Raw genomic sequence first — 19428 nt, 5'->3', positions numbered from 1 at the left:
AATCCTTCCCAGCATCAGGGTCTTTTCCAATGAGTCCACTCTTCGCATCAGGTGGCCAAAGTACTGGAGTTTCAGCTTCAGCATCAGTCCTTCCAGTGAACACCCAGGACTGATCTCCTTTAGGATGGACTGGTTGGATCTCCTTGCAGTCCAAGGGACTCTCAAGAGTCTTCTCCAACACCACAGTTCAAAAGCATCAATTCTTCGGCACCCAGCTTTCCTCACTATCCCACTCTCACATTCATATGTGACCACTGGAAAAACCATAGCCTTGACTAGATGGACCTTTGTTGGCAAAGTAATGTCTCTGCTTTTAAATATGCTATCCAGGTTGGTCATAACTTTCCTTCCAAGGAGTAAGCGTCTTTTAATTACATGGCTGCAGTCACCATCTGCAGTGATGTTGGAGCCCAAAAAAATAAAGTCTGACACTGTTTCCACTGTTTCCCCATCTGTTTGTCGTGAAGTGATGAGACCGGATGCCATGATCTTAGTTTTCTGAATGTTGAGCTTTAAGCCAACTTTCTTACTCTCCTCCTTCACTTTCCTCAAGAGGCTCTTTAGTTCCTCTTCACTTTCTGCCATAAGGGTGACTAGATATAGTCAAAAATCATTCACTAGTCTCTATACTAGCAGTAGAGCTTCCCTGGTGGCTCAGTGGTAAAGAATCTGCCTGCCAACGCAGAAGAAGTGGGTTCAATCTGAGTCAGGAAGATCCCCTGGAGAAGGAAATGGCAACACACTCCAGTACTCTTGCCTGGGAAATCCCATGGACAGAGGAGCCTGGTGGGCTATAGTTCATGGGATTGCAAAGAGGTGGACAGGACTTAGTGACTAAACAACAACAACACAATAGCAGTAATCTGAAAATTAAAAAGGAAACTATTACATTCATACTAGCAATCAAACTATAAAACATTTAGGAATAAATTAAGAAAATAAAGGATATATATGGCAATCTGAAGCCAACATAATATTATATAAATTGGTAGATATTTATACTTCCCTATATTTTTAAATTAAAAATTAGAGTATATAAAATTAGTGATTACTCAAATTGTGATATTGCATATGAGTCTTCTTTTACCAAGTTTATTGTTGGCTGACTTTATAACAATTAAAATAGTTGCAGTGCATAGGTCTGAGTCTTTTTTGTTATTATTTGCTTTATTTTGCTTTCTTAATTTTTGGTAACTAATTTGGTTGATTTAATTTAACTTGGTAATTGACTATTCATTGCACAAACAGTATGAGAGTCTCCCAGATAGTTAGAGTGTAAGGGTGGGGCACATAACTCTCTGCAAACCACTCCAAGTTTTGAGATATGTAATTCTGAATCTTTTTTTGGAACTGGTTGCTCAGTGGGGCAGGTAGTAACATGAAAATGACTTATCTCCATGCTGAGTTATCTATTTTGCAATATGGAAAATAAGGTGTGGCATCAGCCAGCAACACTGGTGTGACTTTGCATTAACAACAGGGGAGTTTAGTGGCATTTAAAGAGGAAGTTATAGGAAAACAAAACAAAACAAAACCTGGTCTTTATGCCTAATACAGGAAACAAGACTATCTGTAACATTACTGAGTTCCCCAATTTAGCAAGTATTAATTATATCAACAAACTGCTTATATTTAATAGGTACGCTTGGAAAGATACAATGGGATTAAACAGCAGTCCTTTAAAAAGCAAAGCATGATCTTGTTGGGATTTGATGATGCAGAAAAAAATAAGTAAAAGTGGAATGAAATAGGGCTGTTATTCTTTTGATTTTTCTCCCTGACACACTGGCCAAGAGTTCTCCAATCAGGGAAGCTGATTTCTTTGGACTTGTATTGGATTAATGCCCAAAGATGAACATGTATTATAATTTATAGTACATTAAACCAGTAAGTCTAGTTTTTTACCAATTCAGTACTATGTATAGTTTCTGTTTTACTTGGCAAGGAATTTCCTAGCCTTGTGCTGACAGTAAGATGTTCAACAAGGAGAATCAGAAGATTTTAGTTCCAGAATTTGCAATTTAGAAAAATCTGAATTTAGAAAATATTCACTTCAGTTCATGCAAGCAAATTTGCAAATACACACAGTAAAAGAAATTTCTTAAAAGTTTAGATGTTGATATTTCATCAATGTAAACATATATTTAATCAATTCTTAAAAACATTCAGATAGTTTTCAGTCTTTTGCTTTAAGTTATTATAGGACTGCAATCTGCTATCTGCATTCCGAAATATGAAAAGCTCTGAAAACCTTTTTGTAGCCTTGTGGTGGTAAAAGCTGACTGACACGAACTTATTTGGCAATAAAAACTATGAAGCTACTAAGCTGTTTATAATCTTTACATATCTGACTTCAAGTGAATATGTTTCATTGCAAAATTATTAATGTTTCGTTGTGGGATGCCACCCTAGTATTCCCAGGGGCATTATGTAATATGAATCATATGCATATGCTGTCTTTTCCAAACCTGAGAAATCCTGAAATGTGCATGCCTCCAGGGTTTTGGACATGGGGCTGTGGCCCTGTGTTGCATGCGTGCCCAGTCGCTCAGTGTGGCCAGCTCTTCGTGAACCCGTGGACAGTAGCCCACGAAGCTCTGCTGTCCATGGCATTTTCCAGACAGGAATACTGGAGCGGGTCACCGTTCCCTTCTTCAGGGGATCTTCCTGACCCAAGGATTGAATCTAAGTCTCCTGCATCTCCTGCAATGGCAGGCGAATTCTTTACCCTTGAGCCAACTGGGAAGCCCATGGCCCTATATACACACTGCAACAAATATTCTTGTTATCTCTGTTTTGTTAGGATAAATTCTTATCATGTACAACATATTTCTAAGTCAGGTTTTCTATGTTTAAATGTTCATTTTGTTATTTATTAGCTGTTGTTGTTCAGTCACTGAGTCATGTATGACTCTTGCGACACCATGGACTGTAATCTACCAGGCTCCTTAGTCCATGGGATTTCCTGTAACTGTATCTATACTTAAATTTTCTCATTGGTAAAATGGGAATGATAATAATCGGAATTATTCTGAGGGTTGAGTGAGGTAACATGTGAAACACTTAGAATAGTTTGGTAATGAGTAAGCATTTAATACATGTCAGCTATAATTATAGTAACAGTGTATCAATTTTTATTTCCAACAGCAGTGCACCCATTTTTCTATCCTGTCTTTTGTATTATCATTCTTCATAATCTTTCTAACTTGCTAAAACTTCCCCACAAAGCTATCCCATTTTGCTTGTATTTCTTTGATTTCTAGTGATGCTGAAAATATTTTCATACTCAAGTGTTTTCCTGAGTGTCATATTTTTTAAAGGGTCTTCCCTATTAAAAGTTTTACCTTTTTCCCCCTAGTGTTTATGAGTTTCTCTCCTTGCTCTCTTTGTTTTTTTTCTGTGTCCTTTCTTTTTCCCTTTCTCTCACCCTTCCTTTCTTCCTTTTTTGCTTTCCTTCCTTCTTAGTCTTTAATCCTTCTAGGATTCATTTTGAATATGACTTTAAAAAATCCTTTTCTCTTAGCCAATTGCCTCAATATCAGTTACTGAATAATCCTTCTTTTTCACCACTGAATAAAAACCACTTTTATCATATGCAAATTTTTTGTTTTTTTCTAGACATCATATATCATTCTTTTGATTGACCTATTAATTCTCTTGCCAACATCATATTGCTAAAACTTCTGGTATAGGTCAAATACTACCTATTTTTATTTTTCAAGAATTTCTTAGATATTGAAGCATTTTTATTTTTCCAGATAGAAATCAGAATTATTTTTTCAAAATTTTCAAACAATATTTTGCAAAATTTTCAACAAACTTGCAATGGGATTTTGTTTGAAATTAACTTGGAGGAAATAGGCATATTTCAATATTGAGTCTTCCCATTTGTTCAAGGACATGAAATATGTCCCCATTTCTTCTTAAAGTTTCATAAGCTTTAAAGTCTTTGCTAATAGCTACTGCTAATTAATAAGTTCTGAAACATGCATGTCCCTTTAGTTTATAGCAAATTGAAAACGAAGCTGATTAATATGTGAAAAGTTAACTCTTGAACAATGTGGGGGTTAGGGGCACTGACCCTCCAGGATGTTGAGAACATGTGTATAACTTTACAATGTACCCTCTGTATACATGCATTCAACCCACGGAGGGCCAGTGTAGTCCTCTAACTCATATTAGCAAAAGGAATCCACATCTAAGTGGACCCTTGCATTCAAACCTGTGTTTTTCAAGGGTCAACTGTACTTTCATCAGTACGGGGTAGTTGGGTGACTCAGAATTCATATGTTAAAGCCCTAACTCTAGTGTGATGGTACTTGGAGATGGGGCTTGGAGAACATACTCAGGGTTAGATGAGGTCATGAGGATGGGCCCCTCACAATGGGACAGACCTCTTACAAGAAGACCCCAGAGGGCTAGCGCTTTCTCTCTCTCCCTGTACTGACAGAGCAGAGGTCACAGGAGCATCAGGAAGAGGATGACTGTCTGCAGCCCACAGCGAAATTCCTCACCGTAAACTGACCAGCTGGCACCCTGATTTCAAGACTTCTGGCCTCTAGAACCATGAGAAAAGAAATTTCTGTTGTTTAAGCCACCCAGTCAATGGTATTTTGTTATGGCAGCCCAAGTAGATTACAATAGTAGTGTCTTTATTAGTCTTTCCCCAGACGCTGGGTTACCCTCAGATACACAGCCCAAGAAAACAGTACAATTCAATCAGCTAATGTGATATGACAGGCTACTTAGAAAGCTACTTCGCAATGAGTACTTATTTTATTGAATTGCTTTCCATGAGGATCAACTGAAAAAAAAAAAATGAAGCTTTCTAAGTCACCTAATTCCCTCATTCAAAACAGAAATAATTTTTTATTTCTACAGATAAATGGCATATTTCTAGAAATGTTGACTGTCCTATTTTACTGCACAGAAGAAATTTCAATGAGAAAATTCTCATTTGCGTTTAGTGACCACAATATTAATACTTGGGCATATCTGGGAGTAGTAACCTGGAAGCACCTTTCAGTCATTCGCTATAGTTGTGGAACGCTTCCGAGTTTGCTGAAAGCGTTCACATGCAAATTTTTCTTTCATCTGCAAAATAAATTCAAATGAAGTGTCAGTCTCATTTTATGAATGAAGGAAACTGAGATTCAGAGAAATGAAATGTCTTTTGCAAGACAGCATAGGACTATGACTAGATTTAATATATCCAGTGACTGAAATGTTTTCTGAGAACTTAACTGTATGCATACTGTGGCCCCTAGCCTAGGCCTTTCTCTCAAGAGATCTCTTCCCAGCAACTAGGGTAGCTGCCTGCACTCAGCCTAGAAAACTTTAGTGTTGACAAAGATGCAACCCACCACTGGACTCTTAACCTCTGAGCAGACGTGTGGTGCTATCTTCCCTGGGGGCAAACTTCTCTCTGCCAGTTTCCAGGGAGCCCCTGCTGGAAGAGGGACTGAAAAGGCTTCTTGTAAAATCTGAGGCATTTGTGTTGCAAGCTCTCCTTTGACTCTTCCTCTCCTACTTTACTTCCCCTTCCAATTATTCTGCTTTGTATCTGTTAAAAGGGAGGTTTAACATTTGATCTCAGGTCCAAATAAGAAGCCAGGCAGGTACCATAAAGCCCAACAGGCCTTAATTTACTCACTGTCCTCTTTTATCCTGAACCAAACCCCTCACTGATGGAGTGAAACAGTGTCCCAAATTCAACATAAGATTTGTTGCTTGATGAAGTAGAAACAGGCAAAAACATTGCTGAAACAACAGGAATTTGTAAGGAAGAATAATGTCACATTTAATTGAAAAACTAATGAATTGTAAATCAAGTTCTTCTTTGAAAAGACAAGTGACATTTAGTCCCAACTCTGCACTGACCGTGTGTGTGTGTGTGTGTGTGTGTGTGTGTGTGTGTGTGTTAGTTGCTCAGTCGTCTCGGACTCTTTGCGACTGACTGTGTAGAAAGAAGACAGATCAGGAAAAAAAAAAAAAAGAAGACAGATCAGGAGTGAGGCAGGCAGTAGTGACTGTCCTAGGCAAAGTGACTTTTTTGTTTTGTTCTGAAAATGATCTAAATCTATATATCTTGTAAACTACATGGAATTGTGTACACCATCAACAACTTAAAATTTATCTTTGAATTTAAAACTTGGGCACCTTTTTCTTAGTCTTCATAGGAGCCTTAGTCTTATTTTATCACATTGAGATTTATTATGCCCTGAAGTAAAAAATGGATGATGTCATACAGAGGAAATGAGTAGGTTCTTTCAACACTTTGGGAATATTAAAGTTGTTTTTAAATATTTTCATTAGAACTCCAAGGAACCTCTGTGTTAAAATGGTACAGTGTACCAAATCAGAAAGTTCTGGTATTTCATTAGCAACAACGTTCTTAGGAGAGAGGAATGAATACAGCTCTCAGCAAAGACTCAGGTTAGTCTCTGAAATGCTTTTGACCTCAGAACCCTAAGTTCAAGGAGAAAAAAACCATAGAATTTTCTTTTATAGAGTACAGAAAAGAAGTCCTGTGGGATATAGTTAGCAGAACACAGGACTAGGTGATGGGGAACTATTGCATTTTAGCTTTAGTCCTGAGATTTTAACCAAATCACTGTTCCAGGTTTTAATTCCCTCATCTGTAAAAATGGAGATAATAATTCTTATGTCATAAAATATCTGGAATGATTAAATAAAATATTTGATATCCAAATGGTATGAAGTGGAGAAAGAAAGAGAAAAAAGTTATTGAAGGCTCAGTATTAACCGGGTACTTTAGTTACAAGTGGGACTCTTAAGAGAGATCAAGGTCCATGATTTACGTCCACGATTCCATCACATTAAAATTTTAAATCAGGTCATTAATAAAAATGCTTTTAATTAATTATAAACAATTTATATTTTACTCTAAAAGAAACTTTAATATTAATACATTTTTCAGGCTTAACAACTACTAAATCTCAAATGCAAAATAAGTCAACAGTGGAAAATAAAAATACTTTCTATAAATAGTCACTTCCAAATGTGTCTTGTGTTGGCAGACTAATAATTCAGAATAAAAATCATCAGTATAATGTTTATACTTTTTCAAAATACTTGTCAAAAGGGACACTAAATTAGATGTAGTAACTTAAATGTATTTAAAATTTAACAACAAAAAACTCAAACACATTGTTATATTTTTCTACTGGTTAAACACTATTTTATGGAATATAAATAATTTCATACAATATTTTAAAATATTCTGAATACAAAACTTCCTCAAACAGAAAGTTAATCCAAAATGCTACCCACTGAATTTGGAAAACAACAACAACAACAGCAACATCAAAATACGCTGAAAGAATAATCAGTTTGTCCTGAAAATAAAATTCAGTAAAATAAAAAAAATCCAATATTATAGATTAAAAGTTTCAGCTCTTACGATCAGAAAACTAAGAATTACATATTTATTTTTTAGTAACTGCATATGTTTCTTCATATTATTAAGAGTAATCTTATTAAAATATAAAAAGAGTTCAATACATATTTTAATAATGTACTTTTCTGTTAAACACACACACATATACATACAAATATTTAGGAAGAATCCATATCATCTTCTGGCTATAGATGATTTAAGAAAACCTGATAAGGTCATAGTCTTTCATTTGACCTTACACAGAAATAATTTGAAAGTTAGATGCATATTTTTAATCATCTGGGTATATAACTGAGTCAGATTTTTTTTCAGTAATTTTTCACAATTTTTATTAGGATGATTAGTCATGAGAAAAATAATTTAAAATTAGCACTTGATACTTCAGTGTCTAGTTAGTATATATTTATAAAAATAAATATCTAACCAATAGATACATGTTTTGGTTCTTAGACGAGGTAGAAAAATTAAAATATCTTACAACATGATCTGAACTTGAAAAAAATAGAAAATAGCAATCACCAATTCAGCCAGTGTGAATCAAATAGTTGGAGAGTTCTTTTTGTTTTTGATATATATGTCATATATTTCAAATATAAGGCCTGTGAAATTTATTTTCTGCTCCCTAAAATCTTACTAAATTGAAATTCATATTTTTCATTTACTTACTCATCAGTTAATCTACCTAGGGAACTTTGCTCTGCAGAGAGACCAAAGACATCTGCAATTAAACCAAAAATTATTAGTTAGGCATTTTTTAGGTTTAAGAGGTATTTTCCCTTTACATACCTTAAATATTAATAATAAAATACATTATAAAAAGCTCTATTATCTTCAGATGTTGTACAATAAATAATTACTTAGATGATAAAGAGTTAATAAAAATTTCAAGATCTGCTAAAGAATTATGAAGCTCATCATTTATATCTTGACTTCTAAGAAAAGTTTTCAGAGTATCTAAAGCAGTTATTGCCTCATTTTTTGATGGTAAAGGGAGTTCGCTTTCCAGAGATCCACCATCCTCCTCCTCGTCAGAAGCATAAAATCCAGTTTCATCTGATTCACTTTCTTTGGGGCATACGGCATCATCGCTTGGTGCTGGCTCACAAGTCTCCAAATCATCATCCAGGGCAGCATACTCTTCTACAGATAAGCCTTCGGGAAATTCCACTCCTGCCGCCTGGGCGTCGGCAATCAAATCAAGACCAGTGTCTATCTCTGCATTTGCCTCCTTACCTTCTCCCCTTTGAGATTTGAATCCTGCCTCTTCATAGCTCTTAACAATAGTTTCTTGGGTGACAGCCCTCCAACAGAGATGCAATGTATCAACTGCATCTAGAAGGGAAAAGGTAAATTCTTTGCTGCCTTCAACAGAGCTCAGAAATTTCTTAATAAGACAATGTCGATATTTGATTTTAAGGCTTCTAATAACACCTTGTTTCATAGCTATAAATTTGGAAGATAAACATGATGGAAAGAACGCTAATTCAATGGACTTCAGGTTTTTTACCTCTGGGTGTGCAGGAGAAGATTCAATAAAAATCACCACTCTTCTTTGCTGAGCTTGAAATCTCTCATCCAGCTTCTGCATCCACTGTTCAAACACATCTGCAGTCATCCATGCCATTTTGTTAGCTTCATAACACACAGGCAATGATTTTATGCCTCTGAAGCAATGTGGGTTTCTGTTTTTTCCAATGAGAAGCAGAGGAAGTTTCTCTGAGCCGTCCATGTTTGTCCCAACCACCAGAGTTATTCTGTCTTTGCATAACTTGCCAACTGAACAGGTTTCTCCTTTAAATGCAAAGGTATTTGTAGGCAACATTCGATAAAGCAGCCCAGTCTCTTTTACATTAAAAACATTTTTAGGATGATAATCATTTAAATAATAAGGAAGTATGTTTTGGTGCCAGACAGCTGAAGGGTCTACTGATACACCTGTGGCTTCTACAGGTTGAGCTCTGAATACTAGACCATACCTGGATTTAAAACGATCCAGCCAACCATTGCTGCACTTAAAATCATTATGTCCCAGTTTCTGGGCAAAATCATTAGCTTTTAGCCGCAACATTGGACCATTAACTGGCACATTCAGACACTGAGCGATTCGATACCACCTCATTAGTGCCTCTTCCAGGTCTGTGTAAAAAGCAGTTCTCAGTCTTTTTCTCTTTGGATCAAATCTCAGTGACTCAAAGGCTTCCAGAACCTTGTCTTTATTCTTCATAATAGAAGACAACGAATTTTTCTTTATTCCATATTCAGCTGCAATCTCTGCTTTTTTCTTACCGCTTTCTACTGCATTTATGATGTCGATCTTTTCTTCAATGGATAGACTTTTCTTTTTCTTCACGGTTACAGGCAGAGTTGAGGCATCCACAGGAGCTTCTGCCATCTCACCCTGTGCTTATGTAGAGATGTCGTCTCTTTCTGGGTCTGTTTCTTTAGGAAAATTTATTTTCCAGTATGATACAAATTGCTTTCTATGCCACTGCATATATTAAAAGTTGGTCAGTGTCTAACAGTCTTATTTCTGCAGAAATGGATGAATAAATACATCTCTTGAAAGGATCTGAATAAGAAAAATATTGTCTGCAGCTAGAATATTTTAGAAGAGAAACCTCCTCCCCAGGACCTTGTGCAGTTCAGTTTATTCAGAGTTCCAGAAGTCAAGCTAAAATAGAAATCTCATTATGTCAAACCTGTCCAGTCCTGCTGATGTATTTTTGGAGCTTCAATCCTTTAAGATGATCCATTTTATCCATGCGCGCATTCAACCTCCTCTTAATTCTCCACAGAAGGCCTCAGAGATAAGAAGAAAAGCATTCAGAAATTTCATGCAAAACGTCAGCCGCTAATTTCCAAGTCTCTTTGGGGTGGAGAAGAAAATAGTAGAACCCTTCTAAGACTTGACAATATCCTCTGTCACTTGAAACGTTTAAAAAAAAAAAAGAGGAATTTTAATGATGATATGTCAACTTAATATCAAAAAAATATTTACACGAATTAGTTATTCTTTTAATAATAATGAAAAGAATGGGAACATGTTTCCAAAAATATAGTAACTGAAGCTTCCAGAAGAAATGCTTACCTCCCAAATGGTGTCTCTGTGAAAAGCTCTCGAGCTCCGCTCTGACCCCTTGAGTTCTCGCTTGCCTTTGAATGCTTTGTAATATATACTTCTGGACTAAATCAGACAAATTTAATCTGTTTTAAAAATGTGAGCTTACCAAAATTAAAGAACTAAAAATGATGCTGGGTAGATCTTTGGTGGCTATTTTTCCCATGAAGTCACAGGCTGCCCCTCTGGCTTCTCTAAAAGAAAAACATAGTCAGACTGTGGTCACAAGGTCCAACTTTTAATAGCACATCGGAGACAGTGTCTCCTTTATAGGAGTCTGGTCGAAAATGCTTCACAAAAAATCCAATCGATTCCATTACAAATTTTAAAAATGGAAATCTTATTTTAGTTGCTTAAAACTCTAGTAACTTTTTGTCACTTTGACACGTTGGCTGGTTGCACAGAGGCCAGAAATACTTGACGAAACGCATGGGAATAAACAAAGTACTGAGAAGATATAATGCAGAAAAAAACAAAAGAAGGAGGGAGATCATGGTCTTAACCTCTCAGGACCTCTACTTCTGTAAAATAAAGGGCTTATCACAGTGTGAGGAGATGGGCCTCGGTGCCAGACACACCTGAATTGACAAGTGAGTTGGCCATTCAGTACTTAAGGTGATCCTGGGTAGTTCACTTAAGCCTTTGAAGCCTTGACCCCTTTTTTTTTGTAAAATAAAGGTAACTATAGCATGTACCTCATGGAGTAATGGCACATTCAGTAAGATCCAGTGAGAGCCTGTAAAGCACTTAGTGCAGTATTTAGCACCTTAAAAAGTATTCAATAAATATTTGATGACCTCATCACCATTTTGTGGCTCAGCTGGTAAAGAATCCGCCTGCAGTGCGGGAGACCTGGGTTCAATCCCTGGGTTAGGAAGATCCACTAGAGAAGGAATAGGCTACCCACTCCAGTATTCTGGCCTGGAGAATTCCATGGACTGTATAATTCTTGGAATTCTGAGATTTCATAAAATCCTACTTCAAATGATAGCAAGAATCCCACCTTAAATATATACTGAAAGTAGAACTCTTCTTAAGTTAAATAGTGCAGTGAGAATGGTCACCCTACATGGGCTGGCCCCTGCCTTCCCAGGCAGCATCTCCCCCACTAGAATCCACAGGCTTTGGGCCTCCTGCAGGCCAAGGAAACAATCTAATCTGATGAATGGAGCGGGGGCGGGCAGGGGAGGGAGGGTTATTTCCTTCCATGTGAGAGGGTAGACACTCCATTCCTCTAGTTTTTCTCTCGGTCCTTGGAGGTTTCAAGATAACACATGGTTTTTTTTGTGTTGTTTTTTTTTTTTTTTTGCACAAAACTTTATCAAAATTCCTCTACCTTTGTTGTCCAAATCAAAGAAGTAATTTTTATTACAGGAAATAAAACCAGAAAGGAGTCTTTTTTGTTGTTGCTGTTATTGCAAAAAAGATCTTAATAATAATTATGAGAGCCTAGGGTGTAAATCACTGCAAATGGTGATGGTAGCCATGAAAATAAAAGACGCTTACTCCTTGGAAAGAAAGTTATGACCAACCTAGATAGCATATTACAAAGCAGAGACATTAGTTTTCCAACAAAGGTCCGTCTGGTCAAGGCTATGGTTCTTCCACTGGTCATGTATGGATGTGAAGAAGGCTGAGTGCCAAAGAATTGATGCTTTTGAACTATGGTGTTGGAGAAGACTCTTGAGAGTCCCTTGGACTGCAAGGAGATCCAACCGGTCCATCCTAAAGGAAATCAGTCCTGGGTGTTCACTGGAAGGACTGATGCTGAAGCTGAAACTCCAGTACTTTGGCCACCTGATGCGAAGAGTGGACTCATTGGAAAAGACCCTGATGCTGGGAGGGATTGGGGGCAGGAGGAGAAGGGGACGACAGAGGATGAGATGGCTGGATGGCATCACCGACTTGATGGACATGGGTTTGGATGGACTCCGGGAGTTGGTGAAGGACAGGGAGGCCTGGCGTGCTGCAATTCATGGGGCCGCAAAGAGTCGGACATGGCTGAGCGACTGAACTGAACTGAACTGAGGGTGTTGATTTCCAAACTGCTTTACTTCCTGTATTCCAAACAACTCAGGAGGAAGGTAAAACTGGATTTCAAAGCTCACACGGTTCTAACATGGTTGAATGCAGTTCAGAATCCAGGCTCTCCAAGGTCAAGTCCACCATTCTTTTTATGCATGGCATGACTCCTCTAACAGTTACACATTCTCTGCCCCCAGCACCAAGCTAGCGTAGAGTTTCCAATGCCTTTCCAAACCTATCCCCCTCCACATGCACCCCAAAAGGCAGTATAAAGTTTCCACAGGAGAACAGCCATTATGAATTCTGGGGACATAAACAGAAACCATACCTCATATCCAATTTTAGGGTGAGTTGACTTTTTAAGTAAACAAGATTTGACCACTCAACTAAAAAAATTCTTATATATGGAAACTACCTGCATATTTTTCTACTATATCCTATAAATATACCATTATTTGAGAATAAAAAATTAAAAATATCTTCCTCTTATTAGGAAGGATACCAACCTCCAGAAATTTAGGGAGCAAGAACCAATTTTTTAAGAAAAGTCTAAACCAAGCAAAACTACTCTCCAAGAGCAAAAGGGAATCTCTTCCTTCTTTCTCTTTGGTTGTTTTTGGTTTTTTTTTTCTTTCTTCCTCTTCTTTCCTTCCATTTTATTTCATTTGTCAGGCATAAACCCTATCATCTCAAATAATAAGGATTACAGAAAAAGTGACTTGAATTTTCTCCCATACCCTATCCCAAATAAAGCAATATAATACACACAATCAGAGATGATTATCTTGATCAAATTGAAAGTAGTGATACTTTTTTAGGAAGATAGTAGGATTTTTTTCCTGAGAGTTAACAGTATATATTTCCTTCTAAAACAGTTGTCAAAGTTACAGTTTCCCATGGTAAGATGCACTACATCTTTATTCCTGAAACAACGAAATTTCCAATGCCAAATCAGACAAGCTAGGCTTTTCCCTAGCAAAGTTAGGCAATACTGCCTAATCAATGAAGCTGAATTCATTGAGAATGGGCATTTCCCATTCTCCCACAGTCCAGTGGCTGGGTTTTTTGTTTTTTGCAGGGAATGATGGCAGCAGCTAATATGTCTTAGAAGTGATAATTCTCTCAATCATGCTACTCCTTGAAGATGGGCATGAATTTGAGCAAAGTCCGGGAGACAGTGGAGGAAAGAGGAATTTGGTGTCCTATAGCCCATGGGGTCACAAAGTGTGAGACACTACTTAGCGACTGAACAAAAACAACAAGCCCTTGAAGATATTACAGTCGAGAACTGCTGTGCTACTTATTAGCAGTTAGGAACTACTTTCTCTGTACCACCGGTAAAGCTAGCTAAAGACTCAGACTAGGCAACTCACTAAAATAGACTTACCAACTGAACTCCAAATAAAGAAAACAATTGTCCACGCTACTGGTAGCAAGAGAAATGTAAATCTTCCTCCACAACAGGAGCTACTCTGCTCAGTGTCTTAGAGGGCTGAAGTCAAGGTGCCAGTCAGGCTGGGCTCTATCTAGAAGCTGGGGAAGAATTTGCTTCCAAGTTCATTCAGGTTATTTGTGGTCTTCCCTGATAGCTCAGTTGGTAAAGGATCCGCCTGCAATGCAGGAGACCCTGGTTTGATTCCTGGGCGAGGAAGATCTGCTGGAGAAGGGATAGGCTACCCACTCCAGTATTCTTGGGCTTCCCTTGTGGCTCAGCTGGTAAAGAATTTAGACTTCTGTGGTTGTAGGACTGAGGCCCCTGGTTTTTTGTTGACTGTGAGCAGAGATTACCCTTAGCTCCTGGAGGCCTCTCTCAGGCACTGGCCTGGGGTCCTCTTTATTTCAGCAACAGAGAACCTTTCTCATGTCAAATCTCTCTCAAACTTCAAATCTCTCTAATTTCCTCTGCTGCCATCAGCTAGAGAAAACTCTATGCTTTTAAAAGTTTCATGTAACCCAGTTAAACTTAAAGGCTTTTGGACTGCAAAGGAAACCATCGACAAAATGAAAAGACAGCTTACTTGTAAATGATGTGACCAAGAAAGGGATAATATCCAAACTATATAAATAGCCCATACAACGCAATATCAAAAAACCAAACAACCCAATTAAAAATAGGCAGAAGATCTGATTAGATATTTTTGCAAAGAAGATACACAGACGGCCAACAGGCACATTAAATGATGCTCAACATCGTAATCCTCAGGAAAATGCAAATCAAAACCACAATAGGATATCACCTCATACCTGTCAGAAGGGCTATCATCAAAAACAATAACAAACGTTGGCAACGATGTGGAGAAGAGGAAACCTTTGTACATTGTTGGCAGAAATGTAAATTGGTGCAACAATATGGAAAACAGCATGGAGGTTCTTCAAAAAACTAGAAATAAACTACCATATGATCCAGCTGTGTATATATATATATATGTGTGTGTGTGTGTGTGTGAAGAAAACAAAAACATTAATTTGAAAAGATACATACAACCCACTGTTAATAATAGCATCACTTACAATAGCCAGGATATGGAAGCAACCTAAGTGTCTATCAACAGGTGAATGGATAAAGATGTCGTATAAAGACATAATAGAATATTGCTCAGTCACAAAAAAGAATAAAATTTTGCCATTTGCAAAAATGTGGATGGACCTAGGGGGTATTATGCTTTGTGAAATAAGTCAGGGAAAGACAAACACTCTGTTAACACTTTCATGTAGAATCTAAAACAAAGGAATGTATATAACAAAACAGAGACAGACTCACAGATACAGAGAGCAAACTAGTGATTACCAGTGAGGACAGGGAAAGGAGGAGGGCAAGATAGATGTATGGGATTAAGAGGTACAAACTACTATGTATAAAAAATAAGCAACAAGTATATGTTGCATAGCACAGGAAAACGTAGCTATTATTTTGTAATAAGTTTAAATGGAGTATAATCTATAGAAATATTGAATCACTATTTTGTACATTTGAAACTAATATAATATTGCAAATCAATGATACTTCAATAAAATAAATAAAATATAACACTCATGTAGTCAGTTTAGGACTAGTCAGATTAACTTCCTTTTGAGTAACTCAAAGTCAATGAGTAGTTACTTCAATTATATCTGCAAAATTCCTCTTGCACATAATATAACCATAGAATGATATCCTATCATGATCACAGAGGAAGGAATTATACAAGGTGAAAGTCATTGGAATTCATCTTAGCATTATACCACACAAGACTATTTCCTACATGGTTGTTTTATAATTGTAGAGAAAACTTATTATAGAGAAATCTGTAACAAAAAGGATTAGATAAATAACTTAAGGAATATCTATATGTTAAAATACTATTGAGCCCCTGAAGGAGCATTTTTAATGATATGAGGGAAATTTCATAATATATCAATATTAAGTGGGAAAAGCAAAATGCAAAACTGCATGCCAACAAATACAACCTTCCAAGAGGGCAGAGACTCGTGGCTATTCTTTCAATGCCTAGTGCCCAGCTAACTGCAGGTTCCCAATAACAGTTTGTTAATAAATGAAGAAAAAATATTTGCATAAGATATTCACCAAAATGTTGTTGCTAACTGTAGACAATGGAATTATAAGTTTTTTCCTTTGTAGTTAAAATAATTTCTACTTTATGTTCTACCCATTCTACTTTTCATGGGCTTATTTAAATATTGCATTAATCAGTACCCTTTAATAAAGGGTTTACTTTCAGGGAACTACACTGTGCAATCAGTAACTAAATATGTCTTCATGAAAAGGAAGCTGTTGATAAAGAGTGATGAAATTACTGCGACACTACCAGAACTCCTCTAGAAAAGACCTAAAGGTCGCCCCTTCTTCTCTCTTTTGAGGAAATAACATTGATGAGCAGAATACACTGCTGCTGCTGCTGCTAAGTCGCTTCAGCTGTGTCCGACTCTGTGCGACCCCATAGACAGCAGCCCACTAGGCTCCCCTGTCCCTGGGATTCTCCAGGCAAGAACACTGGAGTGGGTTGCCCTTTCCTTCTCCAATGCATGAAAGCGAAAAGTCAAAGTGAAGTCGCACAGTCGTGTCTGTCTCTTCACGACCCCATGGACTGCAGCCCTCCAGGCTCCTCTGCCCATGGGATTTTCCAGGCAAGAGTACTGGAGTGGGGTGCCATTGTCTTCTCCACAGAATACACTACTAAACATCTAAAGCAAAGAGAAAAGATTATGCCCATTGAATTCACTTGTAAAGGGAAAATAACAATATCTTTTAACCCATTGCCTGCTTTTCTTCCTGGTCAATAAATAAAAAATAGGCTGCTACAGTTCCCCCATAGGCCAAGCAAATAAATGGTACCTGGTTTTCTAAAGCTGAATAATAGCCAATAGCAGTGCAAAGGTAAATGACTATATAAGCCCCCTGTCATAAGCATATATGGCAGCAGCTATTCCCTTCTTGTTATACTTCTCCAAACACAATGCCAATTAAAAAAAAAATAGTAATCTTCTATTCTTTCCAAAGAGAATGGGCAGGAAGAATTCCCCAAACTGTAGGGAAACAGGGAGAGAGCGAGCAAGGGAGAAGGAGGGAGGGATCAAGGGATAGGGGGAGGGAGGGAAGCAAAGAGTGAGAGAAAATCTCCATCTAAGCAGGATTAGGTTTAAAATAGTCTTTTGAGTCAGCATGAAAAAATTTCCCCAAACCCAAGAATAATAGCTACTACTTCCTTTTTTCCCAAAGAAAGTGCATAGACTTTCCCTGTTTTCCATCACCAGCTGAAGTAATTTCCAGTGTATCCTTCAGGCCTTCCTACTTTCTAGTTTCCCTGGGGGTAGCAAAAATCATAGGAGGATTAATCCTGTCTATAGCCTTGCACAGCATCACACTAGGTATTAATATAAGGACTAACTGTGCACACTATCAGAATCACACTGGACCAGAGAGCACCTAAAATGACTCACAGCACCCTCACCAAGTAGACGTCAGCATTAGTTCCAACCACATCACATTTCTATCAAATTTCTATCAAAACCAGCAGCTGCCAAGAAAACCATCCAGCTAAGGACTAATAACTAAACCAAGTGTCTACCTTTTTAATATCAGAAATACTTCTGAGCCTAATGGTCTAATAGATAACTTTAGTTAGATATCCCCAAACTCAAGAGACAGCTAGCAAGAATCCTTACAGCCCCAGCCAGCCCAAACAGTTAAGTACACATCGTTCTAGCACCACTGAGCACAGTCACCCACCTCTTCCTACTCATCCTTCAGGGAGACTCTAATCCTTGTACTTGCCACTAAGTTCCATTCTGTTGCTCTACAATAAAAATAGTAATTATCCTAGATGGGGATCCATCTCTTAAACTTGAGAAGACTAACAGGAATGGTTTGAACCAGAAAATCCACAGTAAACTGTAGAACTAAAGCTAAATGAACGAATATATATATATATATATATATATATATATATTCATCCATTTCCCCTGGAGGAGGGCACAACAACCCACTCCAGTATTCTTGAATGGAGAATCCCCATGAAGGAGGAACCTGGCGGGCCACAGTCCATGGGATAGTAAAGGACCGGACACGACTGAAGCTATTCAGCATGCAACCACAGATTTATGTTTTGGGATTTCACTACGGTTTTTCTCAGAGACGGTGTCCTGGAAATCTCAGACAATAAATATTGGTATTTACTTTGGAAACATTTGTGGTGTATTTACTCTTCACAGATATGGGATAGGTATTTGTGCAGGGATGTATGGTTCACTATGCTGAAACTCCCTACAAATCCGGAGAGGCAGAATTCTGCCTTCGGGCACTTAGCCATTAAAAACGTCTTGTCAGCTAATGTGACAAGGCAGGTGAGAAGTATGGTCTAGAGGGATAGATTCCACGGAGTACGCTGTTTCCTTTGGCATTTCTGCAAGTGACAGGGCTGTCAAAGTAAAAGCAGTCTAGAACCCGGGAGGGAGACTAGCGCGGCTGGATCACCGGTACGTACTGTATGCAAATAGGCTTCAGGGGTCTAGCACCACTGCTGAGCTGTACTGTGCGGGGACAGGCAGAATAGCCGTAGTACAGGTTGGGGCCTTCACTTAGGAAACTACAATGGGATCCAAGAGGACTGTTCGGCGGTTTCTATAGACAGGGCAGTGATCTATTAAGTAATGGGGCAAGCAAAGAAAGCAGAAATCGGTCATCTCAGTAAAGAGAAGCAGGAGAGAAAAGTATCACAGATTCACTCTCTGCTAGCAAGCAGAGCAGAAAGTGATCACAAAGAGCAAATCATAACTCAGGGATGCCGAACAAGGGAGTCTGGTCGTCCAGAAGTGGGTGGGCGTGAGTGGACAGCAGGGGGCACTGGGGAAGGAGAGTGAGGCACCCGCATCCCGTCTGCTCCCTAAACCCCGCATTGCCTCCACCCTCTCAACGCCCGCGGGGTTGGAATAACCTTCTGCGTGTTCTCCGGCAGCTGAGAAAGAAGCTTTGGCTCTCCTGGGATTGCGAGGCGCCCTCCCGCCACCGGCTCACCGTCTGCTGGGGAAAACCTAACTCGTGAGGCTGGGGTGTGTGAGTGAGAAAGTTATGCTAACGGCTCCTGGACCTCCGCCTACTCAAGACCAGGCCCGCTTGCCCTGGGGCAAGCTCCGGCAGGTACATCTGGACCCGGGCTCACACCCTTCGCAGCCAGAAAATTACCCGGGCAACGGCGCCGGCGGAGTCCCGGATGTGGTTGCTAGGGCCGCAGTGGGCGGGGCGGGGCCCGCCCCCTGGAGAGGGGACCTCGCGGGAGGTGCGCTGGCACCATCGAGACGTGGCTGGGCTGGCCAGATTGAGGGAGAGAGAGGCCGTCCAGGGCCACGGACAACGCTACTTCCGGTCCCC

General features: G+C 38.7%; 1 protein-coding gene across 3 annotated transcripts; it reads right to left on the bottom strand.

Moving 5' to 3' along the window:
- Positions 1–8161: 8161 nt before the first annotated feature.
- Positions 8162–19420, bottom strand: TIGD4 (tigger transposable element derived 4). 3 transcript variants are annotated; one of them, XM_043484505.1, is made up of 3 exons: positions 18995–19420; positions 10509–10732; positions 8162–10345 (listed from the first exon to the last, which is right to left on the bottom strand). In XM_043484505.1, exon 3 carries the CDS (start codon positions 9810–9812, stop codon positions 8274–8276), a length of 1539 nt encoding a protein of 512 aa, XP_043340440.1. In that variant the 5' UTR covers positions 9813–10345; positions 10509–10732; positions 18995–19420; the 3' UTR covers positions 8162–8273. The 3 variants fall into 3 exon arrangements, with proteins under 3 accessions (XP_043340440.1, XP_043340441.1, XP_043340442.1); XM_043484506.1 differs by having other exon boundaries at positions 10509–10604; XM_043484507.1 differs by having other exon boundaries at positions 19243–19312.
- Positions 19421–19428: the final 8 nt, after the last annotated feature.

Source organism: Cervus canadensis, chromosome 1 (assembly GCF_019320065.1).
Source record: "Cervus canadensis isolate Bull #8, Minnesota chromosome 1, ASM1932006v1, whole genome shotgun sequence".
Taxonomy (NCBI): domain Eukaryota; kingdom Metazoa; phylum Chordata; class Mammalia; order Artiodactyla; family Cervidae; genus Cervus; species Cervus canadensis.
Note: the sequence above shows the minus strand (reverse complement) of the source record. Positions and strands in the feature narration are given on the sequence as shown.

Bases quoted from the DNA above. Each gene is read 5' to 3' on its own strand.
- TIGD4 (XM_043484505.1), bottom strand. From the start codon at position 9,812: ATGGCAGAAGCTCCTGTGGATGCCTCAACTCTGCCTGTAACCGTGAAG.